The sequence below is a fragment of the Acomys minous genome, assembly GCF_964271855.1.
Source record: "Acomys minous genome assembly, chromosome: 16".
In the NCBI taxonomy this organism is placed as follows: domain Eukaryota; kingdom Metazoa; phylum Chordata; class Mammalia; order Rodentia; family Muridae; genus Acomys; species Acomys minous.
The window spans coordinates 61,290,415-61,306,203 of record NC_140498.1 but is presented as its reverse complement, the minus strand read 5'-3'; the positions used below and the strand labels follow the sequence as shown (position 1 = coordinate 61,306,203).

The window sequence follows — 15,789 nt, the reverse complement described above, 5'->3', positions numbered from 1 at the left end:
CCAGCTTTTTTTAGTTTTTGTTTTGTTTTGTTTTGTTTTTAGCATTGCTATTCTCTTAATTTACCACAATGTCCTGCTGGGGCACCTAGCTTGTCTTCAACAAATGAGCATTTAGGTCTCCATGAATATAACTGCAATGAACATGAGAATTCTGATACCTCTTAAACTAAAGTGCACGGAAACTGTCCTCAGAAGATTGCAGGTATCCATAGCAATTCTGTCATTTTATGAGAATCCAAGAATGCTGCAAGGAGACCAGCAGAGCCAACTAGCCTAGATCCATGTGGACTTGCAGAGATGGAAGCACCAACCAAAGAGCATACATGGACTGGACCTAGACCCCTGCACATATGTAACCCATAGGCAGTGTGATCATCATATTGGTCCACTAATTACTTGAGTAGGTGCTGTCTAGGACATAGACTGTGTTGTACACTTTCAATCAATGTTCTCTAGCCAGACTGCCTTGCCCTACCTCAGGGGTTGTGTGAGGGTTCAGTTCTGATGAGACTTGTAGTGGTGGTATGGGTGTGAGAGCGCATGTGCACGCTCACATGCGCACTAGGCCTTTTCTGAAGGGATAGAGGGAAAAGGGTGGAAGAGAGGGTATGGGAGGAGAGGAGGGAGGGGGCTACAATCACAATGTGAAGCAAATATATAAATTAAAAGAAACTTAGTAATGAATTCTGTGTACTGTGTAAGACCTGGAGGCTAGGTCCTACTTCCCAGAGCCCAGTGAGACATGAGAGTACAGTCTGAGGCAAACAGCAAGGGATGCTTTATTGATCTATCATGATGGGGTCTTCCAAGCTCTATTGATGGAGACCCCGAATAAGCAAAGCTTGGGTCTTTCATACCCTTACAGGAGCAGAATTGGCAGTTCAGCAGAGTTGGTGGACCATGATTGGTTCTTAAGAATGCCCTTTAAAATGATTGGTTACTAGTTATTTTATCCCTGAGGAGGCAAGAGCTCAGCTTGCCATATCACGTGCTGTCAGGTGTTCGGGACAGGTATGAGGGTGTGGTTTTTCTCAGAAAGTATAGAACATCCCTGAAGCCATCTCAGAAAGTACTGAGTTGCTAGGGTTGGAAAACAACTTTCTCTATGTCTCCAACTGTAAACACACAGAAACATGGCTAGAATGAGAGTGTGTGGAGAACACAGTTTACTTTCTTTTTTGTGGTAACGTAGTTGAGTGTGTGTAGGTAATATGTCCAAAGGCATCAGAATTACTACACTAACTGTGTACAAGTTTATATCAATGACAAGAATACAACATGGTTTTAACTACTTTTTCTTGCTATCTGTGTAAAATCCTAATCCACTGCTTTAAGAGTTCATTTTGTATGCTTCACCGACCTCTGTCACATTCAGATTTATTGTTCAGTTCTGGACCATGCTCTATTTTCTCTTTTGTCTTCTCAGGCAAGTCATATCTGGTGCATTAGCTTTTATGTGGCCATGTCCATGAACTGTGGGTCACTAAGGTTACACAGAAGTCCACTTTCTATGTCTTTGTGCATTATATTCCTCGTGTTCCCAGTTGACAGACTTGCTATAGTAGAATATCATTTACCCTTGTACACCATGGTATACAACACTGTTTGAAAGATGTGATGTCAAAAAAAAAAAAAAAGAAAAAGAAAAAGAAAAAGAAAAAGAAAGGAGAGAGAGAGAGAGAAATGTTCAATTTCCAGCAAAAATTAAATAGGATCCAAACAAAGTTCCTAACAATTCATCACAGGAAACTTGATTCCAAAGCTATATGATATGAGAAAACTCATAATTTTCTATGGAACTGTGAGGAAATAGTATAAACGTTGGTACAATGTGACTCCTGAACTTACCACAAACATTGCACAATCAATATTTGTGGGGAAAAAAAATGAGGGAATGGAGATAAAATGCCAAATACATAAGTTTAAATTTATATTTAAGTTTTCATCAAAATACCTAAGGAAATTCCACCAGGGAAAGTGTGACCTTGACCAAGTTAACTATGATTGTATGTGTAACAAACACAGACTTCACTATGAAAAGCACTGTTACCCCTAAACTGTTCTATTTCTGCCTTCTAGCTACTACTAATCTTTCTTGCAGAGAGGCTCCATGCTCTAGAGCTCTCTCAAAATGTGAGCAGAAAGGTAGTTTTGTGGCCCTACAGCCCCTCATGCCCCCTTGTGGTTGCAGACAAATTCAGCCCCACTGAATCCCACAAAAAAAACAATGTTGTAGAATAATTTATTTCTGCTTCCTGCCAGATGTATTATGTCACAAGGTGTGAAATCTGCCCTGTCTATGTACTGTGCAGCTGAGAACCCTCTGCTTCTCAGAAAGTCCATTTGTACCCTGAAACTGAATTTCCGTGAATCATACCATTGTGGCTGGTGGTATCAGAAAAATAAGTATTGATGAAGCATAATCCTCATCAATTACTTTCTATCAGTATCTACACTATTTATACAATTGACACAAAAATTGACTGTAGAATGTCAGGTTCAGTACTTCTAGAAACTAGACCTTCAGTTTTCTAGTCTGTCTTCCTACTGCACATGGAAACCAATGCCTGTATGTGTACCCTAGAGAGTGATAGTATAAGCTCCACAGCTTTCCATTGCTTGGGCTTCAAAGCTGAGGCATCTAAAGGGAATCCACACTCAGGAAATTCAGAAGCCAAAGACCTCCGCCCAGATCACCACAGAGACCAACACATTCACAGTGTGAGCCACACTCCATCTCAGTCCCAGCAGCTCAGACTGTGACATACCAGTAGACTTTCTCCTCCTGGCCATGGGGCAGCTGCCTTCACAGTCGCCATGGCGTGGCATGTGGTATTCCTCACAGTTCCCTACAGCTGCATCAGAGAAGAATCCTGGAAAAAACATGTAAGCTACCTTCCTGTCAGGCTCCTCTTTCCTAAACCTGCCCAGAGTCCCTCATTAGCTAGGAAACTCCATCTTGGCCTTCGGAAGGAAGCAGTTCCTCTACTGGGGGATCAGAGGTCAAATACCTCAGACAGTTGGAGCCTTCCCAGCTCCACCCTTGCTCCCTAGGGCCAGACAGAGCAGTACTCTGGGGAGTTAGTTTTTAAAGAATTTTCCAATCTCCCAGAACACTTCTTGTTTCTTTTTCAAGGCACATACACCTTTGTTTACATATGATGTTACACACTCAATATGCATTACAGCCATTGCTATGTTATAGCTGGGAAGTCCTGCATCTGAATCTCAGTCAAATTCAAAGAGTAACAAAGCAAAAAAGTGAATTTGAATGTAAGGTAAAGTGGAAAGGAGATAGCTGTTCCTATGCAGGGTGGAATAAGATATTTATAGATACGAGCCCGAGACACCAGCAAGGGGGAGGGGGTCATGGGAGGGTCTCCATAGTGTACATGCCCATGAGTCATATGAAGAAATGAGGGAGGGGATGATTGTGAGGAAGACCTAGAAGTCAGGGTTGTAAATGATAGAGGAAAAGCACCAGGTAACCCCAATGATTGGACTACATAAGGAAGGGAAGCTAGGAGAAGGGCAGCCCAACACTAGGCTAGAGGGTGGGGTATGCCAACCATTACCTTGCAGTAAGTAGGGACAGTGATGCTAGGAGAACCTGACAGCCAGGTTTCTTTCTTTCTTTCTTTCTTTCTTTCTTTATTTATTTATTTATTTATTTATTTATTTTGTTAAATAGGCACCCAGACCTTTGTCTCAGGGTTTAAGACTTAACTGTAGGGAGAAATGAAAAGGTTGAAGTAACTTCAGGATAATCTAAATCATTATTTTAAAATTTGGAACAGGTTGTATGGTCCAAAATAATTCAGAGACTAAACATATGTAGTAGAGCACACCAAGATTTACTCCCATTTTTTTCAAACAGGAAAAATAACATTCTTGTCAGGTAGAGCTAGACTAGTGTGCGCATTTATTCTGCGTTGATAGAACTAAACAAACTTCAGAAATTTGGTTTTTAGAAATGAGTTCATTTCCTCATGCATATTCTTGATTGCCTTGGTCTGTGACCCTCCAAAAATGGATAGTTGGACATTTACTGATCATCTTAAACTGAATACCTGACTACTCATTGCTAATACCAATTACTGTCAAATGAGTAAACCTCTCACTTTTCTTCCTCCCCATCCATGTCTGTGCTGTGACTACATCACTTAAAAGTTGGTCATGGAAAACAATTCTTACACAGGTCTCCTTTATTTGTAACTCCCCCCGCAAATCCAAGAAGGATAGAGAACAATTATTCACTTGTGCCCCTTTCTCCTGATTTCCTAGTTAGGGCCTTGCCTGTAAGGAAGTGAAGGACCGCCTTCCAGGCAGTGGGAATCAGAGGGTTAGGTGCTCAAAAAAATCTTAACTACACAGCATGAAGAAAGGGTGATCTACAGGTGCTGATGCTCTAAGCAGAAATAAATATGAAAGCCTCTGAGAAAAAGAATGAGTATTTTAATTATTGGAAAAGATTGGCATGAGCAGAAACAAATAAAAGATTAGAGCAGTGATACATAGAAAAGTGAATTGTAAAAACACAATCAATTGACTTTTTAGAAAGATAAGCCGGGCGGTGGTGGTGCACGCCTTTAATCCCAGCACTCGAGAGGCAGAGGCAGGTGAATCGCTGTGAGTTCGAGGCCAGCCTGGACTACAAAGTGAGTCCAGATCAGCCAAGGCTACACAGAGAAACCCTGTCTCGAAAACCAAAAAAAAAAAAGATAAATATAATTTGGAAAACACATAGGTAGATTGACTTTGTAAAAGAGCAGAAACTTCTCTGGTAGAGGGAATGGCATTAATAAGACAGGGATTGACCTTGCCCCTATGAGCACTGTTAGCTGCTGAAATCCTTAACCTGACACACACAGCTACAGTCAATGGCCCCTTAAGTGAAATTGCAATATTCACTTACTCAAGCTAACCTAACCAAATTGTAACCAAACATCCAATCAGCTTTTATTCACCTGCATGAATTAATAAAGCTGGCAAGTTACAAATTCACACACCCAGCTAGAATCAGGTCCTTCTTCACAATGGGGACTTCTGCCTGTAGCTGAGTCTCAAAACCTAGTCTGTGATCTAGCTATTGTCTACTCCGTTTCACTGGGCATTTACTGCAGACCTTCTGGTCTGCTCTGAAAGCAGAAGCTGTGCTCCACATGTTACTGAAATGGTCAGTTGATTACATTACTCAAATGAGTTACTTTGTTTCTTTCTTTGTTTGTTTTATTTTTAAGACAGTGTTTCTCTGTGTAGCCTTGGCTGTCCTGAACTCACTTTGTAGACCATGCTGGCCTGGAACTCACAGTGATCCCCTGTCCCTGCCTCCTGAGCATTGGGATTAAAGGTGTGTGCCATGACTGCCAGGCCCCTACTGGGCAGCCACCCTGAGCTGACCAGATCACAACTGCTGTACCTGTCTGTTCTCCCTTCACCGTGTTCAGGCACTTCCCTTCTTCCTGGAATCAGGGTGCATAGCTTGCAAAGCCTATCCTTCAACTTGGAGCGGAGTATTCAATCTGTGCCACAACTGAAAGGGTACCCAAATATTCAAAATTAAGGAGAGAGTTTAGTAAACAAAAGTTTTGCTTTTGTGGCTTCATGCTGTGTACAGCTACCTTTCACATGATAGATATGAAAAACACCTGGGATCAAAGAAAGATTCCTTCTATCAGTTCCATTCACCTAGAGAACCTTGACTAGCATAGCTGTGCAATTGTTTTTCACTTTCCTACTCAGCCAGAGTCGTAGGCTAACAACAGTGTTTCCCAGTGTTTGTCATCTGTTTCCTGCTGTTCTCCCAGGGTTGTCTCATAACTCCCTGGTAAAAAGAAGCAGTAGTTTGCCTGTACCCAGCCTGAAGACACAAAATTAAAGTCTTTTCTCCTAACATTGCTCTTACCAGTGGGACATATGGATAACTCCACTGCAAGTTGAGAAATGGGCTCTTCAAGTTACCCACCTAGATAGCGGAGGAAGCAGGGGAAGTGGCTACTGGGTGTGTGACTTGTTGAGGTCAGGGTGTCGCGAGCACTGAGCACTCCGCACTCAGGATCCCGAAGAGACTCAGTCTGTGACACGTTAGTGATAGTGGAGCAAAGGCGTTTATTGAAACTCACTGGGTGTTCCAGTAAGAAAGCAATGCAAAAACAACACCACACTAAAGCTATGGTGGCCACCTCTAGTGCAAACCACCAATACCATTCCATTTCAATCTTATATTTAACACTATCTTAATCCTAATAGGAGTGGCATCTAACATTTCATAGCATAAGGGTATAAGACCTGATCGAAGAGTCGTGTCCAGCTCGTCAGGTTCGGAGCCGTGACGTTGTTTGCTTGACCGCTCGGTGCTAGTCCGAAGTTATGTGGTTTCTGGCTTCCGGTTTCAGACTGTCAGAGGTTAGGTCCGTGTCTGCATCGGTGGATCTCATTCACAAACTGGCCGTGTTTAGGCAGTCATGGTTAAGGCGAGATAACTGGCTGCTTCTTCTCAGGGTTTTTATACTTAAATTAACCTTATCATTTCTAATTCACACGTTTCTGTTAATCTAGCTTTCTACATCACTCTTATCACGCTCGTTCAGCATATGGCTGACGTCATTATCTTATCTACTCTGGGCACCTGCTAGTGTCCCTTAAATGTTTATGACACAGGGTCACTGTCCATAGAGGGGAGGAGCAGGAGGCTGTGCTGAGGAAGCACAAGCAGTGTGTCCTCCCCGGGTTAGTTGGGAAGACAGATGTTGAGGCCATTGGAGGACAGTGCTACTGAAATGCAAGTCTCTACAGCTCTGGAAAACGTTTGGCCGTGGGTAGGAAGCTTGGGCCAGTAACCATGATTCTGTGCCCCTCCAGAGCATGCTAACCTGGAGAAGTGTATATGTCACTCAAGACGTAGTGGCCATTCACGTCCTCCAGCTAGAGACACGCCCCAGGTCAGATGGGGAGGCGGGTTCTTCCGGTAGTCTTGCTGGAGAGTCAGCTTTGTGACTGTGCAGACTTGGGTGGTTCCTCGTGGTGTGCTCTGTCCTCTGCTGCTGGGTGTTGTGAGAGAAGCTAAAGCAAGTTCCGAAGTCCCGACATGGTGAGTGGAGGGTCACTGCACAGAATGGGAGGAGCAGGCTGCTGTGGAGAGCTAGCTGGAGTGGTGGGGCTGTGTGGGAAGACAGACCAGTAGGCTATTGGAGAATATGCACACGTGCTACTGAAATGCCAATCTCTGCAGATCTGGAAATGTATGGCCCTCGACAGGAAGCCTGGGCCATGAATTATTGTGCTGTTTCCCTTCAGGACACTGTAATTCTAAGGGAGGTGCTCATGTCACTCGAGACTCGCAGGCCAATCAGAGCCTCCAGGTGGACCAGCCAGTATGAAGATGAGACATTTTCTTCGGGCTGCCATGTACAGGTACAGCTCTTTAGCTGAGCTTTCTTTAATGGTTCTGTGTGATGTGCTTTGAGCACTGCTGCTGAGTGCTGTGAGGGAAGCTCAGGCAAGGTCCAAAATGACAACCTGGTGAGCTCAGGATCACTGTGGGCTGATGGGTTATCTCCACATGTGGAATAAGCCAGTGGAAGCCAGATAGAATGTAAAAAGGGCAAGTTTACTTGGGAACTGAAATTCCTGGGCTAGTTCAGTAGCCTCAGGGGACAAAGCCAGAAGAAATCACACCCCACCCCCCATGTATGGCAACAAGGATTGCAGGTGAAGGAAGATGAAGTATCTGCCACCTGCTGTACTAGGGAAGCCCTTGCCCCCAGGGGAGGGTGTGGGAGCATCTCAGGGAATGAATGCTATGAATGTGCAGAGGCTTTCCTTGCAGGGGGCAGGCTTGGAGAAAGAAGTGGGATGTAACAGAGCATTTAGGGGAGGCAGAGGGCAACTGCAGATGCCAACTGAACATCCCCAATGGGGAGCATCAGAAAGGTGAGCAGCAGGAGCTGGTGTGGTGGGTCCTCCCTGGGGCTGTGTGGTAAGCAGAGGCCAGATGCGGCCAACTTTGGGGTCCTATCTGACCCTAGTGCCTTCTTGGACCTGACCCTGGCCCTGGCCCTGGCCACTAAATAACTTCCTGTGGGGCTGCATTTGGGCAATTCTTTTGGAGCTTGGGCTGGTGTATAGAAATGCTCTAGGAAGGATGCCAACCTTGGAAAGCCTTATTTTCTGTAGGATCTTCTGCAAGTTCTGCCCTTAGCATTTAACATTTAGGTGTAAGATCCTCTCTCTCCTCTCGAGTTTGTCTCATTGTATGAAGCTTCACTTGACTTCATAAACATCTCCCTTTTAATTCATTTCTCCCTGTGAGCGGTATACAAGATGCTATTCTTAAAAACCTTACTAGACATGAGACATAACTTGTCCAAAACCTCCTCACCTCAGCTTTTGTACTTTCTATCTTCTACTTCTCCTTTCTTTTTAATCCTCTGGGACCTTCCACTTAGGACTCGTTCACTGATGTTTGGAAGCACTGGTGCCCTTAAGAAATGCTTCTCTCTCTATCATTGCTGGGTACATGTCTTAAGTGGCTAGGCTTGCTGTGGTCAGTCCATATTTAAATTGTTCAAAACATAACCTGCAGACTAAATTTAAAGAAATTTAATGGCAGCAGCATGTAGAATACAAAATCTGTTTTTAGCTGTCATTACAGTGATTTTTTTTTTTTTTTTTTTTTTGTTTTTTTCGAGACAGGATTTCTCTGTGTAGCCTTGACTGTCCTGGACTCACTTTGTAGTCCAGGCTGGCCTCGATCTCACAGTGATCCACCTGCCTCTGCCTCCCGAGTGCTGGGATTAAAGGCGTGTGCCACCACGCCCGGATACAGGGATTATTTTTATTAGTAATTTTTTATTTGTTTGTATTATGATGTCTGTGTGACAAGGCATATTAACTCTAGTACAGCTGCATCTAATGTCTTGGAGAAAAGTCTTTCAAGTAAAGCTATGCTAACTCAGGGGGGCCTTAACAGCTGTCTGTTTCCCAGAGAAATGGCCTTGCTTTCTTCTTGACTAAACTTTCTAAGTTCTTTAATTAAAGGAGTGTACCACAGCAGAGTTTTGAAATAACTCATTTTACTCAATTTGTGAATTGTCCATTTCCATATCAGGAATAAAGATGTTCATGTGGATCCTGGCTTCTGTCTTCAGAACAGAACAGGATGCACAGTTTATGTTTACACTGCAGGGTGACGCAGAACAGGTCCTAACTAGCTCACAGACTAATGTTTAGGACAGTCAGCTGCAAGAGCCAATACCATGAAGAAAGACCTGATTGGGGAAAAGTGAGTGATGATGTCATTTCCCAGCATGTGAATGGAAACAGACCAGATCTGTGTGTAAACATTTTCATATCAGTTAGCTGAAGCCGTTTTCTATATTCATGCAGAATCAAGCAACTGGTAAACCCTTCTCTGCCATGGACTCTTTTTGTGAACTTTGTGTACTTTGCAAGAAAGTTGCCAGGTCCCCTTCTGAGGATCTCCAGCAGCCAGGCAGGGCTGTTTCAAGTTTTGGCCCTGGAATCCCCCTACATCATTCCCTGGGTACCCCCTTTTTACATCTTCTGCTCACATGGGTGCCACCTGCGTGTGTCCATGAGAAGGGTTCTCAGATCTTCAGCTTGTGGTGTTGGCCTCTCCACACCTCCAGACAGCAACACCCCAGGGCTGCAGAGCTGCTGTGGCTAAATCTCCACAGTGCTGGGATGAGCGATCACACTCCTGGAGAAACTGAGAAGCTGAAGCCATGGAAAAGGCAGCAGCACCCAAAGCATCAGTTGTAGTTGCTGCTGACAGGGAACTCACTGGTTAAGAGATTTGTTCAACTGGAGCTACTCTGTGAGCTCCAGTGCCACCTCTATTGTAGGTTTAGATTTTTCAAAACCTACTTTATTTAGGGTTCCTAAATCCCTTTATCTTCCTTTTAATCTACCAACCAGAGGTAGAGGAGAAAGAAGGTTGATAGAAAAAGTGGGTGTGAACTAGTTGAGAAGCAGTTCCTTGAGGCAATTCTATACTTCCTTGGCAGGATACCAGAAATCCAGTCCAATAGGAAGCACCAAACAATACCATGAGTCAGTGACAACAGATGATAAATGCTTGTTCTGCTTGAGTTAAAGATAAATGTGTGTTCTGTTGGAGTTAAGCAATATTACCCTGCATTGTTTCTTTCTCAGGAGAAGAGTAGGGCAATAGCACATCCCCAATATCCCCTACCTTATATCACATCGAGAAACAGTTTAAAATGCTTTGTCTATCCACCTAGGCACAATGTAGCAGGAATAGAATTAATTCTTCTTGCCTGGGTAGGATACAATATACCTGAAATAAAATTGATTCTTCCTGATTATCCTTTTAAATTACCCTGTGAATGGTCTGGGTCAGAGTGTCCTTTTTTTTTTTTTTTTTTTTTTTTTTTTTTTTTTGGTTTTTCGAGACAAGGTTTCTCTGTGTAGCCTTGGCTGTCCTGGACTCACTTTGTAGACCAGGCTGGCCTGGAACTCACAGCGATCCGCCCGCCTCTGCCTCCCGAGTGCTGGGATTAAAGGCGTGCGCCACCACGCCCGGCTGAGAGTGTCCTTTTTCAAACCCATACTTTGTTCTTGAACAGTGAGCCTTTGTTAAATGGTTAGTAAACTATCTCTGACATGAGTTTGGTGTCCACGTGGTCAGTGTGGCCTATTCCTGAACCCCAAGAGGCCCAAGCTAGCAGGCTAGTAGGCTTAAGAAGGTTTCAGCTGCAGATAAGCCAATTAAAGCAGGTAAAAATGTTAATGATGAGGCATGCCCTCATCAGAATGGCTGATTGCTATGTCTGTGAGAGATTATATTGATTGATGATAGATGTAGGGGGCTCTTCCACTAGGGTTGCAGTATTCCTTATCAAGTGTGCTTTGGTTCGAAAAGAGATCAGGCTGCAAACAAGAGTGCTCAAGTAAGCAAGCAAGCCAGGGAACAATGTTTGTCCATAGTTTTTGCTATAATTTTCTAGGTTGAGTTTCTATTGTAACCTTACACAATGTTGGACTGTGAACTGAAAGAACCATCTAAAAAAGCAAAAAGTGGGGCAGAAGGAAATGCACTCTGTGGGTTTAGGGAAAAAATAGAACTAGGTAGCTTTATATGGCAGTCAAATCCTGAAAGAGAGGAAGGGATTTGGTTGCTGAGAATTGAACCCAGGACCTTGGAAGAACAACCAGTGTTCTTAACCTCTGAGCCATCGCTCCAGTCCCCATTGCACTGGTTTTTAAAACAAGAATGATGCACAATTCAAGGTCATGTATTCTGTCTCTGTGATTTCAGTTCAGCGTTGCTCCAGCTATTTATGTTTTGCAAGATAGTGCCCCACTAAAGAAACTATGAGATTTCATTTTATCAGGCTTTGGATATGTAGCCCAGGGTGCATTTTGAGACCATAAGATGTTGAGATACCTAAGCTCTGAGAAATATATCATGGAGAGATGCATATACTGAGTTACAGTAACAAAACTGAGTGATGAATGAGAAATTGCAGTCATAGGGCCATCTATACCCTGTGAAACTGAAGCCCCATGTATCTGAGACAAAGCTAGGGTACTTGGTGTTTGAGTTGCTGGATTTTTTTTTTTTTGTCTCCATCCAATCTTGCCTCACTATATGTACCTTCCTCTCAATTGGAATGGGAAGGTTTATTCTGTGCCATTGTATATTGTAAAGATATAACCTGTTTCCAGATTTTAGAAAATATAGCTATGAAAAGATTTTCTGGAGTGTCAGAAGCGTCTTTGTTCTCTTTAATAGTGTATGACCTGTTGCAGACCGTTAGGATCATTGAAGTTGATTAAAATGCAGTTTCACTGTGAGTCAATAATGACCAATATCAGAATATAATTTGTCAAATCAGAAAGACTCTGGGTAATGTCATATCTTTAAACACTTATCTCCCTTTTTTTGGCTATCTTAGGGGAGCTTTTGTACTAGGAGTTTACGTAGAAGTCTTTTTGGGGAAGGGATTTGAGTGTCTGTAGACTCAACCCATTTTATGTTTTTGTTTCTACTGTGCTGTGTTTGAAACTGTTTAGCTGCCTTCTCATGCTGTCATGGGTCCCAGACTATAGACCTGCCCCTAAGTCACATAGGATATAGTAGAAGCAGTTAGTATTCAATGTTAAGCTATTTTGCTAGCCTTCTTTTTAATTAATGAACTAATCAATTAAGTTACTTTACAGCCTGACCTGTCCCTCCTCTACTCCCAGTCCCACCATCATTCCCCCTTTCCCCAAGGAGCCCTCCTTCTCCTCAGTGAAGGGGAGGCCCACAAGTGCTATCAACCTCCCCTGGCATCTCACGTTGCAGCAGGAATAAGAACATCCTTTCCCGCTGATGCCTAAGGAGGCAGTGCAGATAGGTAAAAAGGGTTCCAAAGTCAAACAGCATAGTCAAGACGGCTCCTATTCCCATTGTTAGGGGACCCTCATGTTAACCAAACTGCCCATCTTATATATATAGGGGATCTAGGCTCAGCCTATGTATGCTCTTTGGTTATGGTTCAGTTTCTGTGAGTCCCCATGGACTCAAGATAGTTGACTTTAGGTTTTCTCTGGTGTCCTCAACTGCTGAGGATCCCTCTATCTTTTCTCCCAACCTTCCCCCAAATTCCCTGCTCTCTGCCTATGGTTTGGCTCTGGGTCTCTGCATCTGTTTCCATCAGCTGCTGGAGGAAGACTCTCAGAAAACACTCATCCTAGGAACCTGTCTGCAAGTATAGCTGACTATCATTAATAGTGTCAGAGATTGGCTCTTTCTCTTTTGGGTAGGTGTTATGTTGAGCAGGAAGTTATTTGTTTGGCAATTCTTCAATCTCTGATCCAACTTTATCTCTTTAATATTAATAGGCAAGGTAAATTTTGGGTCGATGGCTTTAAGGGTGGTTTTGTGTCCCCTTCCCTCCAGTGGAAGTCCCAACTGGCTATAGTAATTGGCAACTTCAGGCTCTTAACCCCTGATGCTACAGGTCTCAGCTAGAGTCACCCCCATAGATTTCAAGGAGTCTTCCTTTCCTAGGGATGCCCCCTTCTGCAGAAGAATGTTAATTCAGAAGATGGCTGGTCTCCTAAGAGATCACATGCAAAGACTATCTTAGGTGTATGTAACCCAGCAGGAAAGAGATCACATCCAAAGGTGTTCTATGTCTGTGTGATCCAGTTGTAATACAAAACATGCCTTTAATCCAGGAGACAGAGGCAAACACATTTGAATTTAAACACAGCCTGTTGTACAGCAAGCATCAAGGAAAGAGAAGCTTAGATCCAGGCATGGTGACATAGTCCTTTAATCCTAATTGAAGGTTAAGTTAAAATAAGGAAGGAAGCAGCACCGAGGCTTGATAGTGATATGATTGTGTGGAAGAAGAGCTGATGAATCAGAGAAGATTTGGTAGAATAGGAAATGGCCAACTCCCACTAGAGAGAGCCCAGGGAAGCTACTTAAGAGGCATTTGTACAGAGAGAGGAAGCAGTTTTACCAGGACAGTAATAGTGAGATGGGTTGCAGAGAATAAAGCAGAAAATGAGAAGAATCCAGAAGATTGGAGCAGATTGCTAAATTAGTTTGAGGCTAAGCAGAGCAAATCCTGGCTGAGAGAATCTAGTTTGAATAAATCAGCTAGGGGGTAACGGGAGGATACAAGGGATGGGATAACAATTGAGATGTAATATGAATAAATTAATGAAATATATTTTAAAAAAGAATCCTCATCTACTGGAAAATGTTTAAAAAGTCTATATCAGAAACATAAAGCAAATATAGCCCTTTGATATGGTGAAATCTCTCCCTGTCTCTTTGAGGAACTGCATAGTCTCACAGGTATCATCTTCTGCCTTATAAAATGGGTTTGTGGCAATGTATGTTGATGTGAGAAGATGTTATCAGACTCCTCATTGGTCATTGCTACAGTATGAGTAGGCTAGGTCATGCCTTAGACTCAGGGGTATGAGATACTAGTAACTTTCTCTGGCACTTTGAGGTGCATTATTCATAATTTTTAATATTCAATACATAAAATTATATTATCTGATATGTAATATTTATAATATTGTATAACTGTGAATACTATTTAGTTTCCTAACTTTACCATCATCCAAAATAGAAATCCACAATTCTATCATTTTAATTTTCCCTTTGCTTAAGTCCTTAGAAACCATCAATTTTATCCAGGTGTACTGGTGCATGCTTTTAATCCCAGCACTCAGAGGCAGAGGCATGCAGATCTTTTGAGTTCAAGGCCAGCTTGGTCTACAGAGTGAGTTGTCATCTGTTAAAAATAAATAAATAAACAAACAAACAAACAAATAAATAAGCTGGTAGAGGAGTTTGGGCCAGAATAGCTGATTTGAATCAGGCAGCCCAGAGCTCAGAAAGGACAAGTAAGGGTGAGCTCATTACGTAGTATGTCTCAGAGGCTGAAAACATTCTAGGCCTAGGTTAGATTATACTGAGGGTCGAAGTTTCCAGGACTAGAGGAGGTAGCAAGCCTCCCAGACAATGATTGAGCCAGGAGAATAAAAGTTACCTTTATACCCTTCCACTGATATATGTCCTCTCTCTCCTGGTCCCACTTCCCCTACTCTCCCCACAGCTGATGCCCACCCCGTTACCTCCCATCTCTTCTCCTACCTAGTTCCTTCTCTTTATCTATTTTAGTTTCTCTTCTGAGTGGACATCAAACATCCTCCCTTAAGATCTTCGTGGCTTCTTTGGTTCCGTGGATTATACCATGGCCATTCTATATCCATGGTTAATATCCACTTATATATAAGTACACACCATGGACATCTTTTAGATCTGTGTTACTTCACTCATTAAGATCTTTTCTAGGTCCATCCATCTTTTCTACTCCCATCCATTTTCCTGTTAAATTTTCAAGTTTTTTTATTAGCTGAGTAGTATTCCACTGTGTAACTGTACCACATTTTCTTTATCCATTCTTCAATTGAGAGACATCTGTGTTTTTTCCTGTTTCTGCCTATTGTGAATTAAATTTCTATGAACATAGTTGAGCAAGTGTCCTTGTGTTATGGTGGAGCACAATTTGTGTATGTGCCCAAGAGTGGTATAGCTGTTGAGGTATGAAGATGTTTAGGTATATCTAGTCACAACTTTCTGAGAAACCTCCAGATTGATTTCCAACATGGTTGTACAAGTTGTCTTTCCCACCTGAAATGGAGGCATGTTGCCCTTGTTCCACTTCCCCACCATCGTCTCCGGTCACTTAGGTTCATGATCTTAGCCATTCTGACAGGTGTAAGATGAAAATCAGAGTCATTTTGATGTGCAATTCCTTGATGACTAAGGATGTTGAACATTTATTTAATAGCTTCTTGAAGATTAGAGATTCATCTGTTAAGAATTCTCTGTTTAGCTCTTATCCCCATTAATTACTTGAATGATTTGATTTATTGGTGTCTAATTTCTTGGGTTCTTTCTGTATTTTGGATATTATCCCTCTGTCAGACATAGCATTGGTGAAGGTCTTTTCCAGTCAGCTGTCTGATATTTTGTCCTATTGACAGTACCCCTAGCCGTCCAGGAGATTTTTCAGTTGTATGGGGGCCCAGTTATCGTTGTTGATCTTAGTGCCTGTGATGTTCAGAGAGTTGTCTCCTATACCAATGAGTTAAAGCTATTCCCCACTTTCTCTTCTATTAGATTTACTTTATCCAGTTTATGTTGAGGTCGTTGATCCAATCAGACTTGAGTTTTCTGAAAGGTGAAAAACACAGATCTCCATGTCTTCTACTACATGCAGACTT

General features: G+C 42.6%; 2 protein-coding genes across 3 annotated transcripts in view; one reads left to right on the top strand and one right to left on the bottom strand.

Moving 5' to 3' along the window:
• LOC311586306 (uncharacterized protein) overlaps positions 1-15,789 on the bottom strand; it is a gene marked incomplete at its 3' end in the record, with an annotated part of 120,551 nt that overhangs the window by 40,454 nt on the left and 64,308 nt on the right. The window lies entirely within an intron of this gene.
• Positions 1-15,789, top strand: part of LOC311587550 (uncharacterized protein) — a 43,185-nt gene that overhangs the window by 21,567 nt on the left and 5,829 nt on the right. Inside the window, exon 1 of one of the 2 annotated variants that reach the window (XM_084764509.1) lies at positions 6,976-7,090. The exons of the other annotated variant lie outside the window; for it this stretch is intronic. Within the exon in view, the coding sequence (XP_084620635.1) occupies positions 7,088-7,090 (3 nt within the window). The 5' untranslated portion in view covers positions 6,976-7,087. Of the gene's footprint in view, positions 1-6,975; positions 7,091-15,789 lie in introns of those variants that run through there. 2 annotated transcript variants of the gene reach the window in all.